General features: G+C 40.4%; 1 protein-coding gene across 1 annotated transcript in view; it reads right to left on the bottom strand.

The window, feature by feature from the left end:
• nrg1 (neuregulin 1) overlaps positions 1–21,299 on the bottom strand; it is a 402,950-nt gene extending 381,651 nt beyond the window's left edge. The window contains exon 1 of the mRNA XM_073042530.1: positions 21,206–21,299. Within this exon, the coding sequence (XP_072898631.1) occupies positions 21,206–21,212 (7 nt within the window). The 5' untranslated portion in view covers positions 21,213–21,299. The remainder of the gene's footprint in view (positions 1–21,205) is intronic.
• Between the last annotated feature and the right edge of the window lie 227 nt (positions 21,300–21,526).

The following is a 21,526-nucleotide window of genomic DNA, read 5'->3' as shown; positions in this document are numbered from 1 at the left end:
ATGCCTGAGCTCCATTTTAGCTTCATTTTTCTGCATTGTCCCATACAACTTTATTCCTGTGGTATTGAAAAATCTGTCCATACCTCTTTTAATGATGCTCATCGACTGAATCTTCACTGCAATCTGAGATTGTCGTTCAAAGACAGTGGGTGGATCCACATGATGGACACTGAGAGTGACTAATGTGAGAAAGTAAATTTAAAGATTTAAAGGGAGAAGGTCATGTGATGGATTAGCAATCCCAATTGGCTGTATTCTCCAGGAATGAGGAGCAGTAATTTGAATAAAGACACTTAGGCTACGTCCACACTACACCAGATAAATCCATAACTGAAACTTTTTCTCTTCGTTTTTACCCTCCATCCACACTAAAACAGCGTTTTCGCCCCCCAAAACTGGAGCTTTTCAGAAACACTTTCCAGGGTGGGTATTTTTGAAAACGCTGCTTGGGCAGATCAGTGTGGACGGAGTAATCGGAGAAATCTGAAAATGCTGTCAGACGGCAGCACGTCATTTCATTGTTTTCTTGAACACAACCTAACAATTTCAGAACAGACGGCAACGACACTGAAGCCAGAAGAGTTAGAAACGTACTCACCAAATACTTTGACCCATAACTTACTGAATAAATAAGTATTCTATACTCACTTTGCCCTGTTTTCTGTCCTTGCTTGTATGAAGGTGATTAAGTATAAAGTCTATTCCAATAGGGAAAGAGGAATGCACTATTTATTACAGTTAATATTGGCTTAGTAAATATAGGACACATGTCCTGGGGGTCATTTGCGATATAAAAAATGCATAATCAAACATTTATAAATTGAAGAGTATCTGTACACAATTTGACATGTGTGGGTTGACTCAGTCCCTTTAATATAGAGTTCCCATTCCACCTGAAACTCTTTGAACACCTAAGTATTTCCATGACATTATTATTGAATTGTTCTCCACATTCTACTTCATTCTTGCCCATTCCCTTAACCTGCCTTAAACAGAACTCTCAATGATCTTACCTAGTTGTGTCGAAGTAAGAGTCAATGGTTCCCATCTTTACTAAGTACTCCTTATACATGTACCAGTCTGTGAAGTATATAAGTTTATAAAATTATGAGAGGCATAGGTAGGATAGATAATAAGAATCTTTTTGTTTCCAGAGAAGAAGTATTGAATAATAGTAGGCGTAGCTCTAATGTGGGAGGGGAGAGCCTTTTTTTTTTTACACAGAGTGGTAGGTGCCTGGAATGTGCTGTCAGGGCAAGTGGTAGAAGAAGATACAATAGAGGCATTTAGATAGACACATGAATATGCAGGAGATGGAGTGACATAGATCATGTACAGGCACAAGATACTGGTTCAGTATGACATCCCTAGAGACCATGGGCTGAGGAGTCTATTCCTGTCCTGTGCTGTGCTGCATTGTTCTATGTCTGCATTCCACTTGTGCCCAAGGAACTTACTTCTCTATAGTTCTTGCAAACTTTTGACTATAACAAGCGCCTGCTCTGCAGCCACAAGGGGACCCCAAAGATAACACGGAGTTTCCAACTGCAGAGGCTAGAACTTGTTGGCTGTGAATTGAACATTTCCTGTGTAACCACTTCTGACTGAGGGTACAACAGCATATCTTACCAATCCCCCAGGCTCAGCTGGAGTTTAGATAAACATAACATTCAGAATGCTGCTCCAAACAACCAGAAAGGATAAAAGCAGGGACTTCTTTAAAAATTCCCTTTGAGTATTGGACATTGTTAGTTTTAAAAATCAATATTAGTATTGGAATTAAAGGATATTTGACTGACAGAAAGCATCACCCTCTCAGTAAGTACTTGAAGACCATGATGATGAGGATGGAGGCTGACTAATATTATTATAGCAAGAAGCAAGTTGGAGGTAGGAAGACATTTGAGGACATCTCCAGGAAGATATCCAATAGGAGCTGGCAATGCTTTTTGGGTAAACTCCCTGGTACTGAGAGGAGGTGAAATTTCACTCAAGCTTTAGAGCTTTCTGTCCTCTCTGGACCATTGAATATTGTTAGCCTGAGCTACTGAATATATCTCAAATGTGAAAGCAACAGATTTTTTGCAAACATATGCAATCAAGAGGAAAGATATCGGGAAGGAAGGTGAACCTGAGGCGTAACATCCGCAATCTATTCTTCTGGACTTAAGCTCCCACTCCATCGTGGGTTGGTTGCCAAAGGTTATTTCTACCCCTTGCTTGACATCACATTAATACCTAAAATCAGCTGTTGCCTTGTATGAGTGAGCTGAAATGAATTTGACAAGAGTTACCCATGCTGCAAGTAGAGTCATAGAGAGATAAATCACTATGCCCGCCAAGGCCAGACTGACAATCAACTACCAACTTACACTAATCTTCCATTAATCCCATTTATTCAATTCTCTCAAGATCCTAATCAAGTTCTCCCAAATTCTACTACTCACCTACACACTCCGGGCAACTTACAGTGGCCAATTCACCTACTAATTTGCATATATTTAGAATGTGGAAGGAAACTGGAGTCCTGGGGGAAGAATGGGTCACAGGGGGATTGTACAAATTTCACACAGCCAACACCCAACGCCAGGTCTCTAATGCCTTGCGGCAGTGGTTCTACCAGCTGCGCCACTGTGTCACACGCAGAAAAATAACTTTTCCTTCTCTTCATATGAATGAGATATTTATTAATGGGACTTTGAGACAACATGCTTACCATACTCTTTCAGTGCATTCTCCCCTCAGAGTATCTATAATAACCATTACACCTTTCTCAATTAAAATGAAATTAATTTATAATGAAATGTTATTTGCTGTGTCAAAACGATATAGAGAAAGGGACTCGCAATACTGGGAGCCAGCTGAATTAATTTAACTCCACTGGAACATATTAAACCGTTCATTATAAAGGGAATTCAATTATAAGAATCCATTATAACTTCGGTTCAGTGTGCTTGAATGCTTTCATTTACTGCAGCATGCCAACAAAATAGTACATTCTTTTTCTTTCCTCAAATATAATCTCCAACAAAAGGACAGAAATTGTATTTACTTCAGAATGTCATCACATGTGGCTGATCTAATCATGGGCACCTCCGGAAACCTCTTAGAAGTTGTAGAAGTGATGTATCACAAAGATATATATTGACTTTACATTTCTGCTGCCTCAGGAAAGCAACCAACATGATCAAGAACCCCTTCCACCCCAGTCATTGTCTCTTCTTTCCCTCCCCCTTCCATTGGGTAGAAGATACAAAAGTTTGAGAACACGTACCACAATCTATCTCGCTGTTATAAGATCTTTGAACAGACCGCTTATACACTGAAGGTGAACTTTTGATCTTTCAACCTACCTCATCGTGGCCCTTGCACCTTATTTTTTTTAACCTACAATGCACTTTCTCTGTAACTGCAATAAAATATTCTGCATTCTGTGATTCTTTACTTTTTGTACTACCTTAATGTAGTTCTGTATGGAATAATCTGGATGGCACACAGACAAAAGCTTTTCATTGCATCTAGGTACATATGACAATAATAAATTAATTACCTATTACTGTAATTAATATTGATAATTGGTCCTGAATGGACCCTGTCAAATTTGAATAAGGTAGAAATCATTACTGAGTAGTGTGTGTGACAGACCATAATATCGTGTATGTAGCCTGAATTCCACACCTGAAATTTGATTTTGTGGAAATTTTGCAGAATTCATCACTCAAGTTACAAGTTATAGTGTGAATAATAAAAGACAAACTTCTTTCTCAATTTCTTTCCAAACTCTAAAATGATGAGGCTGGCTATGGATTGGCACAGATATATATTTGTGCTTTGGGAAGGACCAAGACATTTTAATTTAGGGTTGTGACTATCTGGAAACAGTGTTGTAACAGTTGCTGTATTCATGCAGAGAACAGAGTTCAATTCTTACTTAAATCCAGTTTTTGGAATAAAGAAACTGGAAATAAAAATCCAGTAGTAAAAGTTCTGACAGATCCATAAGATTGTGTGATGGATGGATTCTATCATATTCCTTGGAGATGGAAACCCAACTATGCTAAGGCTTGTCAGTGACACCAGTCCCACTTCAGTGCAGTTGAATCTTAACCATTCTTTGAAGCACTAATTGCCTATGGCTGTCACATGTTCCAACTATGAGACTCCTGCATAATGCAAGTTTCAATCTTCATCACACCTATGAATTGCACAGTCAATTGGCCAATCCTGGTCTGAGCCTTTTGTACGTTTGAAGTTTTAACTTGTTCAATCATGTGGCAAATTATTAGAAGGATGTTTATTTGCTTTGAATTATCAGGACCTTGGGACTTTTCCCTGGGCATTTTACAGCCAAAGTGGTCCTTCAGATGAGTGATTGTTCCCCCAAACCCAGTGTCCACATAATCTTTCCCATTTTTGACCTCTTCACACGTAAACCTTCTAGCCCTTATTCTTATCCTAGCCTACTTGTTCGGCATCTCCCTTCCCACACATGTTTCTTCCCTGTTTCTGCCTGCCCATTGAGAATACACCATTCCTATTCTTTCTTTTCAGGCCTGCAAGTTGCTCTAAACTCTTCTCAGCTCTCAGAATAATTCAATCTCTTATGGTGAGTAAATATTTGCTCTAGAAAATTTGTGTCTCTTTGCTTTGACCACCCTCTTACTAATTACTGATGATATTTATCCTCTTATAACTGTTGCAGATTTCTATGATATGATTGTTGTTGGAAGAAGGGTTAGGGCATAGGGTGGGGTTTGTTCCAAATATTACTCACACCCTGCGCAAAAGAGGTTAAACCTGTTCAGAATAGAGACAGTCTTAGACATGATGTCACTGGGGTGAAAAAAAAACATGAGGAAGCTTTAACAATCCACTAGCACAGTGACATAGACACTCCAAATTGAACAGTGTTCCCACTGTGGCGTAGAATGTAAAATTAACCAACATTTGTTTGGAGTCTACAAGAAATAAGCATTTATATCCTGATGTCCTGATGAAGGGTCTCAGTCCGAAAGTCTTTTCCATAGATGCTGCCTGGCCTGCTGAGTTCTTCTAGCACTTTGTGTGCGTTGCTTGGATTTCTAGCAGCTGCACACTTTCTCTTGTTTGCATTTATATCCAAGTCTTACCTCATCCCATCCGAGATGTTCCCTTTGATCAGCCCATCCCGCTGCCACTTTCACTGCTACCTAGAACTAACTTTCACTTAGCGTCTTTCCCACTTCGATGAAGGTTTCTGGACCTAAAGTGGTGACTGCCCCTCTCTCCATAAGTAGCGCCTGACCTGTGAGTATTTACTGCACTTTCTGATGCAAGCACGCCAGGAAGATTCAGTGGCGCATTCTGTGAACACCTTCAGCTATTTTGTATCAAGCTTTACATGCCTCAAAGCAATGATGGTGGACTGGACACATCAAGCAGATGCAGGAGTTCTGAACTTTCTACTGTGCAGTCAACCACAGCAAGAACAGAGCTCTGAGGAAGTTCCAATAATGAGGACTAAAGACATGCTCAACAGTAGTCTGAGGGCACATGACCTTGGCGGTAGTTGGGGTGTTACAGCCATAAAGATGAGATGATTGCATGCAGCACAATCTGCAAAATTGTACTCTTGGTCTCTCAGTCTACCTCATCATTGCTCTTTCACCTTTCACCTCATTTGTCCACCAGTCTGTACTTTCCTTGCAACATTATATTCTGCATTGTGCTGTAGTTTTCCATTTGTACTACCTTGATATACGAATGTTTGGATTGATCTATCTGGATGACATGAAACAAAAGCTCTTTGTGACATCTCAGTACATGATAATAAATCAACTACCAATTACAAGATGGATGCAATACATTGCATTAAATCACTGTTCATGTCATAAGAATGATGGCAGTTTCACTGGCAGTCAGAGTTTACTCACTAAGGCATAATGGGATCTCTTTCTGATTGACCTGGTGGAGCAAACAGTCTGGATGGAAAATGACAGCAGGAGCTATGATCGGGTGGTTAAAGGTAGGTGGTCATGTAGTGAAACCGTCAGAAATAAGCCCAGTCATGGCTAGTGTTGCTGTTGTAACTCCAAATTTCTCCAACAGCTAGAGAGCTGCCATCTCTTCTCAAAAAGAAATTACTCATGATTCTAAATGCTTTGATCCTTGTGAGGATTTCAGCCACTTGCTCCATCCAGGCTTAAACTTCTCCAGGCACACTGAAGGTGGTAACTCCTTTTGCATCATTAGACAACAGAATACAACCTTTCAATGCATTGCTTAATTAATTTTAGCTATCTATTATTCTTAGCAGGCTGAGATAGTTCCTGATAAATGTATTCTTCTGAATTTCCCCAGAATTGTTCCTGCTGCTTTGCAGTATGTCAATACTGTCCTTCTGGCTTTTTGTCAGTAGTTGTACTTGGTATTAAGTACAATATTTCTTTCAGAGTACTTCAATTAGGCAGATTCGGCAGCAGGGAGACCGTGGGCTGCAGGCAATTTCCCTTTGGATAAGGTGAAGTTATCAGAACAAGATTTCATCTCATCTTAATGCTATTAATGGAAAACAATGCTGGAAAATGCCACATGCGGCCACTGAAATGTGAGTAAGGTTTCCATCATGACATCAGCTTCTGAGATGAGCAAAGACCTTGGTAATACTGATAAGGCAGGAAGGAAGACTCGCCAATCAGGAAACTAATGGCACGGGGTTTTGCTGAGGGCCGTATTTAACAATAGGGCCTGATTTAATAAGTATTTTCTGTGAATGGTCAAGTGTCATCTGAAGTGTTCAGACATTGGCAAGGGTGTAGACTCCCTTCTAAGAGAGGACTAGAGATGGAAACAATAACAGGCAGAAGGGGAACTGGCTGAGTGGGGGAAGGGATTTTGAAATGGAGAAGGGTTCATTGGATGGAAGTACTGTAGACATTCAGAAGGAGAAGGCTTTGGATATAGGGGCACTGGGACACATCAGATATTCTGGACGGTCCCAATCTTTGGCAACAATAGTTCCATCAATTCCCAAGCCATTGAGATTCCTTTGACACATTTGGATTAAGTAGTTGGGTTAGCCAAGTAGATTTGTTTTAGTGGGGTAACAGCTGCTGCTAAGGGTTTCAGTGCAGTGTTTAATCAGCATGAACACACGTTGCAGCACCTGACCCTGAAACTCACTCATCATGTCTGGAGGCTTGTCCATTCACACTGAGCAGTCCAGCTGCTGACCAAGCAGCTTTCCAATTAGGAGATGAGTGATAGGTGAGAGAACACTGGAGGGTGTGAATAGTTATTCCTATAACAGTTAGGGCACATCAAAACTACTTCATCATCTACAATACCCTTTGGGAGATCTGGCAAGTCACCAATATTGCTCTGGAACCACTTCCTCCTTCCTTAAGGGATCCCTCCAAATTCAGAAAAGAAGCCTCTGCAGCCCCTTTTGTTACAGTGGAATGAATTCACAGTTTGCTTAAACAACTTCAGCGATCCATCCCAATATATTCCTCAGGTGGCCTTTGTTACAGAAGCCAGACTTCAGCCAGTTTGGCTTCCTCCACATGGTTTAAATAAAATGCAGAGAGTACTAGATATAACAAAGGTTTTGGAACAATACCAAGCCCTGTTTTTTTCATAGTGAAGAGTTGCACTCCAAAACTTCTGCACTTTTAGCCACACATTCGAGCACAGTAACTACGCTGGCATCCACCCATTAACAGTATCAGCAAACTGCATTTATTCATCACTAATCTGATTTGTAGAAACCTAATTTACATTTTGCCTGAACCCCTCAGCTCCAAGCTCAATAGCTGCAGATGATGTTTACGGTATTGCCCGTGGTCCAGTCATCTGCAACTGCTTCTTTCCAACACAAAGTCAGAATTAATGTTGGTTGCACAATGCCCAATTTCATTTGCAACTCTTCAGCAAACAAAGATGCCCTATACCTGGACAATACACCGGCATGGGCTAGTAAGTATGAAGTAATTTTCATACCACGGAAAAACCTAGGCTATGACCATCCCAACAAGAGCACGTCTTACAATTTGTATTTAACAGCAGTATCAGTCTCCAACCATCAGCCATGGGATTGTGAAAGTGTGTCAACAAATACACTTGACATTCAGACAGATAACTACCTTGGCTATAAGAGCAAGTTAGGGCTGGAAATCCTGCAGTAGGTGAATCACAACCTGACAATCCAAGCCCTTTCCATCATCTATAAACCACAAATGAGAAGTATGATGGAATACTTAACCTCTGCCTAAAAGAGGGTATTTACACCTATACTCCTGAGCATCGGTACCATCCACGATCGAGATTCATGCTTCCACCAATAGCGCACTGTGACACCATCTGCAAATCCTTCTTCAACAGTATTTCCCAACCACAACGAGCATGATGACAAGGGTGGTAAAAAGCTTAGCAACAACACCATCTGGAAGTTCCCTACAAACACCCTGCTTAATTACTTATATAGTATGTGATTGTTCTTTTATCACCACTAAATCCTAAACTGGGCCGAAATCCTAGAGCTCCCTGCTCAACAGATCTTTAGAAAGCAAAGTCTGGTGGTTTAAGAAGATGCTCGCATCTCCTCAAGATCAATTGATTGATAAATAATTGCTTTGTCTGCGATACTCCCATCCTGTAAGACCAACTAGAAAACCTAAACTGATTCTACTTGCAGCCTAACTGAAGAATCACACAGCACAAACGGAGGTTAATCAGCTTGCCTGTGTTGGTTCACGGAGAGGTTGGCCATATTATTCCCACTCACTTGCTCTTTTCTCACAGCTCTGTAAGCACAGATATAATTTCATTTGAAAGTTTTTAATTTCCAGCTCCTTTGAAGGTGATGCCTTCCATATCATAGGAATTCACAGTGTAACAGAAATATTACCTCATCTCCCTAGTGGATCTTTTGCCAATTATCCAAAATCATTGCCCCCTGCTCGTGTCCCTCTTGCCAATGGAAGCAGTTTCTTATTATTTACTTTGTCAAAAGCCTTCATGATTTTAAACTCTTCTAATAATAAATATTCCTTTAAACTTCTTTGTTCTGAAGAAAATAATCCCCGTAATGGGGAGCATTTGTCATATTCAGAATGGCTTGTAATTTGCTGTCAAAATAATGGAAAAGATAATCAGACTTGCCATTATTTGGAAATGCACCAGTGACTTCAGGCAGAGGCAGATACAAAGTGAAAAATGGAAATTCAGAGGTTGTTTCTGGTACTTACTTTATGTCATTGTCAGGGTCACCATTGGAATGCATTGTACAGCATGAATCTGTTTCCCTGGAAATTCGATCATGTAGTGTATATTTTTTTATTGACTTGAAGTGCAAAATCAATGTGTTCTGCAATATACGCAAGGGAAACTGATTCACCAGCCTCCTTGCTCTGTGCATGGAAAACACACGACTAAATTCACTCTGCTCATGTAACTCTAAAAATCACACTGGGCTGGCATTCATTGTGTTTATGCACTGTGTGAATGGACTGAAGAAAATCACTTACATCGAGTCCTAGAAGGTACAGCTGCAAGCTCCATGCACAATAGCATGTTAGTGTGTATTTCCATGCGTAATTTCTACTCTTCTATTTTTGTGCAATGGAAGCAAACAAAACCCCACTCTGAAGGTTAAGTAAAAACATGGTAACACAAGTGACTGTAGATGTTGGTATCTGGAGCAACTCAACAGGTAGAGCAAGAGGGGAGAGGAATTGTTGAAATTTGGTATCAAAATCCTGCATTGATCCTAATACAGGGTTTTAACCCAAAACAGCACAGATGTCTCAGCCTGAAACGTCAACTCTACTCTTTTCCACAGATGCTTCTTGGCCTGCTGAATTCCTCCAGAACTTTGTGTGTGTTGCTCGGATTTCCAGCAGCTGCAGATTTTCACTTGTTCATCGCAGTCCCTTTCCCATCCATAGATACTGTTCGTCCTGATGAGTTTCTCCAGTAGGTTATTTGTTGCCCTGAAAGTTAACAATTAACCCTTATGTGCCTATTTAACATTGTGAAAAGTATTAATCTGAGCTCTCAATGTGGCCACAGAAGCTCTCAGACTCTGCAAGATAATAGTGATAGATTCATAGACTCATGTAGCATGGAAACAGGACCTTCAACCCAACTTATCCATGCCAAATGTGTTGCCAAGTGAGTTAATCCCATCAGCCAGTGTTTGGCCCATAATCCTCTAAACTTTTATCTATGTATTTATCCAGATGGCTTTTAATCATTGCTAATATGCCTGCCTGAACCACGATTTCTGGCAGCTCATTCCAAATATGCACCACCAAATGCATGGCGAAGGTGCCCCTGATCTTCCTTTTATTTCTCTCACCTTTGATTTTAAATCTATGTGACCATACAACATAGGAGCAGGATTAGCCCATCAAGTCTGCTCCACCATTCAACCGTGGCTCATCCATTTTTTCTATCTCCTCCTCAACCCCAGTTCCCAGCTTTCTTCCCATAACCTTTGATGCCATGTCCAATCAAGAACCTATCAATCTCTGCCTTAAATATACCCAATGACCTGGCCAACACAGCTGCATGTGGCAACAAATTCCACAAATTCACTACCCTTTGGCTAAAGAAACTTCTCCACTTCTCTGTTTTGAAAGGGTGCTCCTCTATCCTGAGGCTGTGCCCTCTTGTCCTAGACTCTCTCCTGTGCTCTTGGTTTTTGCACCCTCTCCCAGGGATTATGCTCTTTCATTCTCTTTATACCTCAATCAGATTACCTCTCAATCTCCTACATTCTAGTAAATAAAGTCTCAGTTTATGCAACCTCTTCCTGTAATTCCACTCCTCCTCCCAAAGTCTAAGCAGCATCCAAGTAAATCTTTTCTGCATTAAGTTTAATAACGTCTTTCTCTATAATAGTGACCAAACCTGTCTACGATACCCTAAGTGCAACCCGACCATTGTCATATAATTGCAACATAACTTCCCAACTCCTATATTCAATGATCTGCTGCATGAAGGCTAGCATGCAATGGTCTTCTTCACTCACATATGTGACACCCCTTTCAGAGAACGATGTGCTTGGTCTCTCTATTCCTTAACATTCACCAGAGCCCTATCATTCACTGTATAAATCCTATACTGGTTTGATCTCCCAAAGTGCAATATCTCACATTTATTGCAATTTCCTAATCCTTAGTCCACATATGTAGCTAATCAAACTCCCCTTGCAATTTTTCATAACTTTCTACACTTCCTAAAACACCATCTATTTCAGTGTGATCTGCAAACTTACTAACCATGCCTTGCATGGTTCATAGCCAAATCATTTACATGAATTATAAACAGCAAGGATCCCAAATGAATACTGAAAGTAATGGATAGAGTGGAATTGAAGAGGATGTTTCATTAGTAGTAGAGTCTGGGATCCGAACAGCCTCTGAATAAAGGGATGTCCCTTTAGAACTGAGATGAGGAGGGATTTAATAATATGCTAATTCTCAATTATGTGGTATTCACAGAACACAAATAGACCATAAAGTGTGTATGCACATCTGTGTGTCTATGTGCAGCTCCTTAAACAGATCCAGACTATTAACCTTGACTGCTCTCACATTCTAACTACCCTGGAGAAGAAGTTACGCCTGAGTGCTCTTTTGGATTAATTACAGATTAATTACGTTATTTTAGTTTGGAGCAGACCAAAAGAAAGGAAGCATTATTTCTACATTTGGTGTCAGAGGAGAACAAGAGAAAGAAATTAAAATTGTCTGTTGTCACTTTTGTATCCATCCGTCCAACACCCATACAATGTTCCCTTTAAGATGTATGTGTGCATGCACACACATCTTTTGCTACTAGCACACAAAAAATTGTCACCCTCTACCTCATTGGCATGTTAAGTATATTTCACGATCGTACACAATTACATTTCCTTTTCTGGTTTCTGATGTGGATGGTGTTGACAACATGGAGTTTGCGATGATTTGTCTGCAGATTTTAGAACTGGCTTACTTATTCTGTTTTTATTGAAAAAAATTATTCAGTGTGCTCATGTTGTCACTGGGGCAAAAATTGCACAGCACAAGATTTTTGCACACACTGGTCATTACAAATTAGACAGAACATTGCACCCATTCATCTATCCACCTGGGTTTCCTCCCGCTTGGCTTATCATTCCTGTGCACTCTATCATATGGTTCCACCTGCCCATCATCCTTCCATAAGATGGTTCTGTTTATCATTTACCAGCTTCCTTTTCCTGCTGCCTGCTTCCATCTGTGCATTTCTGCTCTTATCTGTTTCCATAATTCACTACCAGTCTTGGTTTAGAAACTCTCCCATTCCATCCTCCCACCCCCAACTTACCTTGCACTTCCTGCCCATCATCTCCCACCTCACCTGGTTCCACTCATCACCTCTTAGCTCTTGTCTTACCATTTCCTTTAATCTCTTTACACTGTTATTTTGTCTCTATGCTTTCGGTCGTGACACAGAATCTCAATCTGAAACATCAGCTATCCTTTTCCCTCTGATAAGGAGAACCCACTGAATTCCTCCAGAAGATCGTACTTTGCTCCAGATACTTTTTCCTCCATTCTATTAAATACGTGCACATCTATATCTTCCTTCTTTTTCCTCACTCCTCATAGTGGCACAGCTAGGAAAGGTGCTGCCTTACAGCCTGGGTTCAATCCTGACTTCTGGTGCTGCCTGTATGGAGCATGTGTATTCTCATTCTCCCTTACAGCTTCATGTCTTCTTTCAGTGTGATGACCAGAAATATGCACAATATTTCACCTGCGGTCTATCCACTGTACTTTAGAAAGTTGCAGTGGAGGCAAGCACCCTATCCACCTTGTACACTGAAGTCCTTTCAGGATCTTTTTACATTTTACACCGCATCCTCTTTGTTCCTCAACACCTATGATCTATGATCTGAAGGTAGGTAAGTCATCTGGACCAGATCGACTACATCCCAGTGTTCTGAAAGGGGTGGTTGAAGAGACTGTGGAGGCATTATTAATGATCTTGCAAGAATCACTAGATTTCGGAATGGTTCGGGTGGATTGGAAAATTGCAAATATCACTCAACCCTTCAAGAAGGGAGGGAGGCAAAAGAAAGGAAATTATAGGCCATTTATTCTGACCTCAGAGGTTGGGAAGATGTTGGAGTCGATTATTAAGGATGAAGTCTCAGGGTGCTTGCAAACACATGATAAAATCAGCCGTAATCACAATGATTTCATTCAGGGAAAATCTTGCCTGACAGATCTATTGGAATTTTTTGAAAAATAACAAGCAGGATAGACAAGGGAGAATCAGTGGATGTTGTGTACTTGGATATTCAGAAAGCCTTTGACAAGGTACCATGCATGAGGCTGCTTAACAAGTTAGGAGCCCATGGTATTACAGGAAAGATTCTAGCATGGTTAGAGCATTGGCTGATTGGCAGGAGGCAAAGAGTGTGAATAAAGGGAGCCTTTTTTGCTTGACTTCTAGTGATGAGTGGTGTGCCACAGGGGCATGTGTTGGGACCAATTCGTTTTACATTATATGTCAATGATTTAGATTTTGAAATGATGTGGCTTTGTGGCCAAGTTTGCAGATGATAGAAAGATAGGTGGAAGGGCAGGTAGTGTTGAGGAAGTAAAACACTACAGAAGGACATAGACAGAATAGGAAAATGGGCAAAGAAGTGGCGATGGAATACAATGTTAGGAAGTGTATGGTCATGCACTTTGTTAGAAGAAATAAAAGCATAGACTATTTTCTAAATGGAGAGAAAATTCAAAATCCGAGGCATTAAGTGAATTGGAAGTTCTATTGTAGGTTTTCTTAAAGGTTAATTTGCAGGTGGAGTCAGTGATGAGGGAGGCAAATGCAATGTTACCATTAATTTTGAGAGGACTAGAATATAAAAGCAAGGATGCAATGTTGAAGCTTTATAAGCCACTAGCAAGGCCTCACTGGGAGTACCATGAGCAGTTTTGGGCCCCTTATCTAAGAAAGGATGTACTGACATTGGAGAGTGTTCAAAAAAGATTCACAGAAATGATTCCAGGATTGAAAGGTTCATCATGAGGAATATTTGATGGATCTGGGCCAGTACTCACTGGAATTCAGAAGAATGAGGAGGGACCTCACTGAAATCTGTTGAAAAGTCTCGTTAGAGTGAATGTGGAGAGGATGTTTCCTGTGGCGTACGAGTCTAAGATCAGAGGAGTGGGATGTTCATTTAGAACAGAGATAAGGAAGGATGTCTTGATCAACTGGTAAATTGGTTACGGCAGTGGTAGGTTACATTTAATCTTGATAAGATTGATAAATTTGATAAGGTGATGCATTTTTGAGAGTCCAGTTAGTGCAGGTCACATGCTATGAATATGTCCCACACTTAAAACCATAAGGTTTAGGAGCAGAATTAGGCTATATGGCCCATCGAGTCTGTTCCGCCATTTCATCATGGCTGATCCATTTCCCTCTCAGCCCTGACCTCCTGCCTCTTCCCCATATCCTTTCATGCCCAGACTAATCAAGAATCTCTCAACCTCGGCCTTAAGTATACCCCGTGACTTGGCCTCCTTAGTTGCCTGTGGCAATGAATTCCACAGATTCACCACTCTCTGGCTCAAGACATCCTTCCTTACAAAGTTACCTCTACAAAGAAAAACAATTAATTCAAAATCTTCCACCAATAATCTGTGCTGACCACCCTTCAACAACCTTTCTCTTTCTATGTTCAGATTAAACCTCCCTCTGAAAATTGTTGCCAATAATTTCCCTTCCACTGACGTTAGACTAACTGGCCTGTAACTGCTTGGCTGATCCTTGCTGCCCTTCTTGAATAAACATATTATACTTTCTGTCTTCCAGCCATCTGGCATCTCAGTTGTGGACAGTGAAGATTTAAATATCTCCAGTAGCGCCCCAGTTATCTCCTCCGTTGCCTCCCATGACAGCTCATCACATCCTAGGTCCTTAACTGTACTTACGCCTGCTGAAACATTTAGTGCCTCATTTTTTAAATGTTAATATGCTCTCGAATTTTCCTATTCCAACTGAAATCAACTACAGTGTCTTTCTTCCACAGAAAGTGGTAAGTGCTTGGGACACACTGCCAGGCATTGTCATGGAGATATCATAGAGATATTTAAGAAACTCTTAGCTTGGCACATGGATGTAAGAAAAATGGAGTGCTATAAGTTGTATAGGAGGGGAGGTTTGGTTTAATCCTAAAGTAGGTGTATGTAAGTTGGCACAATGTTGTGGGCTGAATGGCCTGTACAGTGCCCTACTGCTGTATGTTCTATGTTCTTAGTGAATACAAATCTTCATTGAAGATCACACCCACATTCTCTGCCTTTAGACACAGATTGCATTTTATAAGTATATTAACAGCAAGAGAATGCAGCTCCACTCGTTTGCTTTCAATATACTTATAAAATATGCTAGAATTTTTCCTATCTGCCATTGACATTTCCTGGCCTACTTTGCCCTCATAATTGTTTTTTGTAAGTATCCCTCCCCTACTCTCTACACTCCTAAAGGGCTTGTTCCTACAAAGATTTATTCCTACTATACATCTCCTCTTTATCAGACTCCCAAGATTGAAGACTGCATGGACTTGGTATCCTTACTCTTTACCCTCAAAATCCCTAAGCTCTTACTCTCTGAATATGGACTTATCTCTAAGTAGCTACACACAGTCCACATTGCAGTATCCTGTCTAATGATATTGAAATCAGCCTTTTCCTAATTTAGACACTTCATTTTTGGACTATCTTTTTTCCTTTCCATGACTACTTTGAACCCTCTAGTTATAACAAATATCCCCAAAGTGCTCACCCACCAACACTTCATCCATTTATTCTGCTTCATTCCCAATTAGGACTATTTATAGACACATACACAGAGCTCTTAGAGATGCACTTTAAAAATTCCTCCACATTTAATCCTTTCACACCAAGGTAATTCCAGTACAGAGTTGTTAATAGCTAGGCTTTCTTTCTCAGTTCTGACAAAACATCTGTCCTGAAACATAAGCTTTATTTCTCTTTCCACAAATTCTCCCTGACCTACTGATCATTTCCAATATTTTCAGCTTTTATTTCTGTGGTCATACATAGTTGATATCAATATCCTTTTCTTTAATCATCAGGTGTACCAATACTTACGCTTGCAATAAATAGTAAAACACCTGATGCCATCAGCTTTGTGAGTGTGGAATGGGAAATAGGTACATTTTGAATGGTATGTATTCACCATTATCTCTGCGTGAAATCACATCCAGGCACTTTGTAATTTAAATGTTTTTGCATTTGATTGACTAGATCTCAGGAAAGCGAATTACAGAGTTTCTTATTACTGTTTTATTCTTGTGTACCATTAAGAATCCTAATTTTCCAGACCTTTAATTTAACTGTCTTTTGCTTTATAATTTCAAAATCATTCCTTTGGAAGTAGCTACCAATTATCGGTATGTTTAATAGTAACAATAGTGTTTCTATAAAAATTTCAGGTGTTTTTCTTTGCTGAAGATCAATATTTCATAGACTAAAAAGAACCAGATTGTTTTTTTTTCCATGTCTTGTTAGTTCCTCACATGACATCATTGGACAAGATTAAACCTTAAACCCGTAGCTTGATATGGGAATGTGAAGTCCCTCTGGAAGCTCAGCCTCATATCCATGATTTTTCATGAATTTAAATGAACACAAAATCAATGGAGACAAATTGTGATTGCCTTGCTCTCTGTCAATACTCATTTGGAGAACAGCCCCGATATTCCTGCAATTAGATCACAAGATCACAAAACACAGGAGCAGAATTAGACTATTCAGCCCATTGAATCTGCCATTCTATCATGGCTAATTTATTATCCCTCTCAGCTCTGCTCTCCTACCTTCTCTCCTTAACCATTGATGTCCTTACTACTCAAGAACATATCAACCTTCATTTTAAATATACCCAATGACTTTGCCTCCACAGCCGCCTGTGGCAATGAATTCCACAGATTCACCAACCTCTGACTAAAGAAAGTCTTGCTTAAGTCACTGCAAAAACCTGAGGATGAGGTTAGGATGAAGTTAGCAGAAGCTACACAGTTTATGAATGCTTTGATATTGTATTGAGAGGCCTCAACACTTATTGGGTGTTGGGCATGTAGTAAAGACAGCAACCAGTGTTAATTTACATCAAAGCTGCATAAGTTATGGGTATTTTCCTATTAAGGGCAGCATTCTGAGAAGATTCTAATTCAATTATCTGGTAACAGGAAATGATGGCTATCTGCATTTGTTGTGTCATTATCAAGCACTAGGAGTTGCAATGTGCCTAGACAGGAAATGAACAACATAAGACCAAAGGGCACAGGAGTAGAATTAGGACATATCTCCTATCAAGTCTTCTCCACCATTCCATCATGGCTGATTCCGGATTCCACTCAATCCCATCCACCTGCTCTCTCACCATATTTTTTGATGCCCCGACCGATCAGGAATCTATCAACCTCTGCTTTAAATAGACTGGGCCTCCACCGCAGTCTGTGGCAGAGCATTCCAGAGATTCACCACTCTCCGTCTAAAAATTTCCTTCTTACTTCCATTCTAAAAGGTCGCCCCTCACTTTTGAGGCTGTGCCCTCTAGTTCTGGATACCCCCACCAGAGGAAATATTCTCTCCATATCCACCTTATCTAGTCCTTTCAACATGTGATAGGTTTCAATGAGATCCCCACGCATTCTTCTAAATTCCAGTGAGTACAGACCCAAAGCTGCCAAACACTCCTCATATGTTAACCCCTTCAGTCCTGGAATCATCCTTGTGAATCTCCTCTGGACTCTCTCCAATGACAACGCATCCTTTCTGAGATAAGGACCCCAAAACTGTTGACAATGCTCCAAGTTCAGCCTGACTAGTGTCTTATAAAGCTTCAACATTATCACCTTGTTTTTATATTCTACTCCCCTTGAAATAAATGCCAATATTGCATTTGGCTTCTTTACCACAGACTCAATCTGTGAATTAACATTCTGGGACTATTAAGTCCCTTTGCACCTCTGAGGTTTTGCACTTTTCCCCCATTTAGATAATAGTCTGTACTGTTATTCCTTTCACCAAAATGCATAATCATACATTTCCCAACACTGTGTTCCATCTGTTACCTCTTTGCCCATTTTTCCAGTTTGTCCAAATTCTGCTGCAATCGCACTGCATCTTCCCTCTGCTGTCAGATTTCTAAACACAGGAGCATTACCCTGCTCTTTGCATCATTTATTTATTTTTACTATTTATAGATTTTTATGTCTTTGCACTGTACTGTTGCTACAAAACACCACATTTCACATCATATGACAGTGATAATAAATCTGATTCTGTTTCAATTTCTAAATATTCAAACTCAATAATAGATTCTACAACTTTAGGTTACTCTTTTTTTCTGTCTTTATTTCAAGTAAGTAGACATGGAGACAGAAGAAGAGGAGCTTAACAACATGTTAAGCCCAGAACACTCAATAGGTTGGGAGAGGTCAGGGATATGGGAGTGTAGTGTTCGATGATGATCTTGATGCAAGGTCTTGACTCTATGGATCAACCATCCCTCTGCTTCTACAAATGATTCCTGGTCTGCTGAGTTCCTCCTGCAATTTATATTTTGCTTCGGATTCCACCATCTACAGTTTCTTATACCTCTGAAACACATAATGGGCTTCATAATTGTAACACTATTTGGTCTCATGCCAACTAAATAGTGCAAACCCGTTCCTCTCTTACATTCACTCCTGATGAAAATGATCAAGGTTTCTCTCTTTCCTAGTTCTGCTAAAGGCTTTTGGATCATAAACACCAAGCCCATGTCCCTTTCCACACATGCTGCCTGACCTGCTGAGCACTTCTAGAATTTTCTGTTTTATTTCAGATTTATAGAATATATAACTTTTTTATTGGTGTTCATAAGTCTTCTAACCATCCCCATGGGGATCAGACTGAGAGTAAGTACCTTGCAAGTACAAAACGATCATAGCATATTCAGAACTTTCCTTGGATGAAGATCCTCTCCACCCATCAAGGAGTAATCTACAGGGAACCTTTGTAGTCATAGGCACTTGAAAATTTTTGTCAAGAAGTACAAATGCTGAGATCCTGATGAAACAAAATCTGATATGCAGCACAAGCACCTAACAAGAAATTGATCAGGACCTCCAGGTTTCCATCTGTGATGGAAATAATACACTCTATTGATCTACATTCCTCTAGGGCTAATTGAACTTCCAGGATCCACTGAACTGCATATGCTAAAAACCCAATGATCCATTTACACCTTCTTACTGTGAACTCACATGTCTTGGAGGTTCTGAGGTAATTAATAGAATGGGTCCAGGTTTCAACAAGGGCCTTTCCAGCCTCACAATGTAATTTTGGCCTTGATTTTCTATCAATGCCTGCCTCAGGGAGATGAAAGGATAACATAAAACTTAGAGACAAACTAACCATGTGGTCAGTCGAAGCTTTGGAAGAAACTCCTCACCCCTACTGAATCTATACCCTTTTCTATCTAAAGTCCGGTTAAAATTCCCCAGAGCTGTTCCATGTCCAAAAGACGTAGGAGTCCTTCCTTCCAATCATCCTGTTTGTACCTACTGGGTATTCGAGCACCATCCTACCTTCTCTGCTGCAATCCTTTTGTGTCATTCTCGATTGCTGCAGGCTTTTCCCTATTCTACACACCTTTCTGTCCATCCTCCCTGCTCAGCTAGATGATGTTATAGCGATGTTTTCTGTCAACTCTTAATAAAAATCAGAAACATGCCAGTTCCCGTGTTACACCTGCTGAGTTCCTCCAGCATTTTGTGTGTTTTGCTCTGAAATTCCAACATCTGCAGAATCTGTTGAGTTTCTCAGTTCCACTGTTGGATGAATTTGAAATAAATAGCGCCATTCCAATCCTCGAACATGGGCTCTGCCGACTGCTGAAGGCTTTTCAGCTGCTTTGAAATTTCAGTCCTTACTTTGCTTCTGTCTTACTCCTGCTTTGGACTTTGAAACTTCATTTATTTATTGAGATACAGCATGGAATAGGCTCTTTGTAACCTTCAAGCCGTGCTGCCGAGCACCCCCTGATATGACCCTAGCCAATTTACAATGACCAATTAACAATGACCTACCAATTGGTGTTTTTGGACTGTGTAAGGAAACCTGAGCACCCAGAGAAACCCCACATAGTCACAGGGAGAATGTGCAAACTCCTTTCATCTTGTGGTGGGAATTGAACCCCGGTTCTTGATACTGTAAAGCATTGTGCTAACCACCATGCTAACATGCCACCAAAGCTCCCCTCTCTTCAAACTTGAATCCCAAAGGGTGAGTGTGCAAACAATCAGAGGAATTTCAACAAGTTTCTGCAACTGAAAAGCTAAATGGCTAGAGATGCAAACTTCTGAGGAAGTAAATGACTACTTTTAAAGAAGGAAAGAGAGATACTGAGGTGAAGGGGCATAAAATCCTTCCAAAGAAGTGGAATTCAGATGGATGAAGATTTGTCTCACTTCTCAGAACGCTGGTAGCCCCTACTCACCATCATCAGGAAATTAGAACAAAAAAGAAGAGAGGTGACTTTGATGCCAGAAAACAGAAAACTGTCTGAAAACAAAGCGGGAGAGCTTTCTCTCTGGTCATCATTTCCACAGATCAGCCTGACCTGACTGTGACGAGTGAACACAACCAGCAGCTACCTGCTTACTGAAGCCAAATTTCTCCCCTGGCATTACCCATCCCTGCAGCTTCTGTGCGCATTAATGTTACCATTAAGGTGCAATGAACAAACTGCAGGAGGAACACAGTGGGTCAAGCATCATTAGAGTTATTAGTAAAATAATTAGACAGGAACTGGAGGAAATACTTTGCCCCCACAGTACCGGTATTATGATCTGGAATGTGCCATGAAGGAATGATGAAAGCCAATGAGTAGATCATATCTACTCTATAACTTGCTGGACTATAGGAAATGACTAGGCAGAGAAGCACAGATTGCATCACTGTCAAAGAGCAGACTCTAATACAATGGATAGAATTGTTTCTTTCCATTCTGCCTTGCACTGTAATTCTGAGAGGCAATGACACCGACTCTCAGCAACTTATCGAGTCCTAGAAAGTTACTCAAAGGCAATATCACGGCATGTATTTTTTCTCAAATCAAGCAATTCGATTTCAATCTGGTGACACACTTGCAAAGTACTCACTTGTCATATGGGCATACTCAAAGGTTGAAATCCTGATTGAGGTCAACTCCAAATCTGCTTATGCATCTGGAGGCTTGCGGTAACAGATGTAGGCAGCTGCAGAAGCCAAGATGGGAAAAGAAAAATCAAAAACAATATCAATTAGGTTATATTTTAACTCCTTTTTCCTCAGACCTTGTGTTGTTGGGCCTGTAGCTCCTAGGCTATGACACCTAATTGACAGCTAGTCTAATGGCCAGAGATATTAACTATCATGTAATGATATCACTTTTCAGGCCCAGGGAGTAGTCAGTGTACTTTCCAGTCTGGATATGTGTTAAA

The sequence above is a fragment of the Hemitrygon akajei genome, chromosome 4 (genome assembly GCF_048418815.1).
Source record: "Hemitrygon akajei chromosome 4, sHemAka1.3, whole genome shotgun sequence".
In the NCBI taxonomy this organism is placed as follows: Eukaryota; Metazoa; Chordata; class Chondrichthyes; order Myliobatiformes; family Dasyatidae; genus Hemitrygon; species Hemitrygon akajei.
The sequence above is the reverse complement of the archived record's forward strand: the minus strand, read 5'-3'. Positions and strand labels throughout refer to the sequence as shown.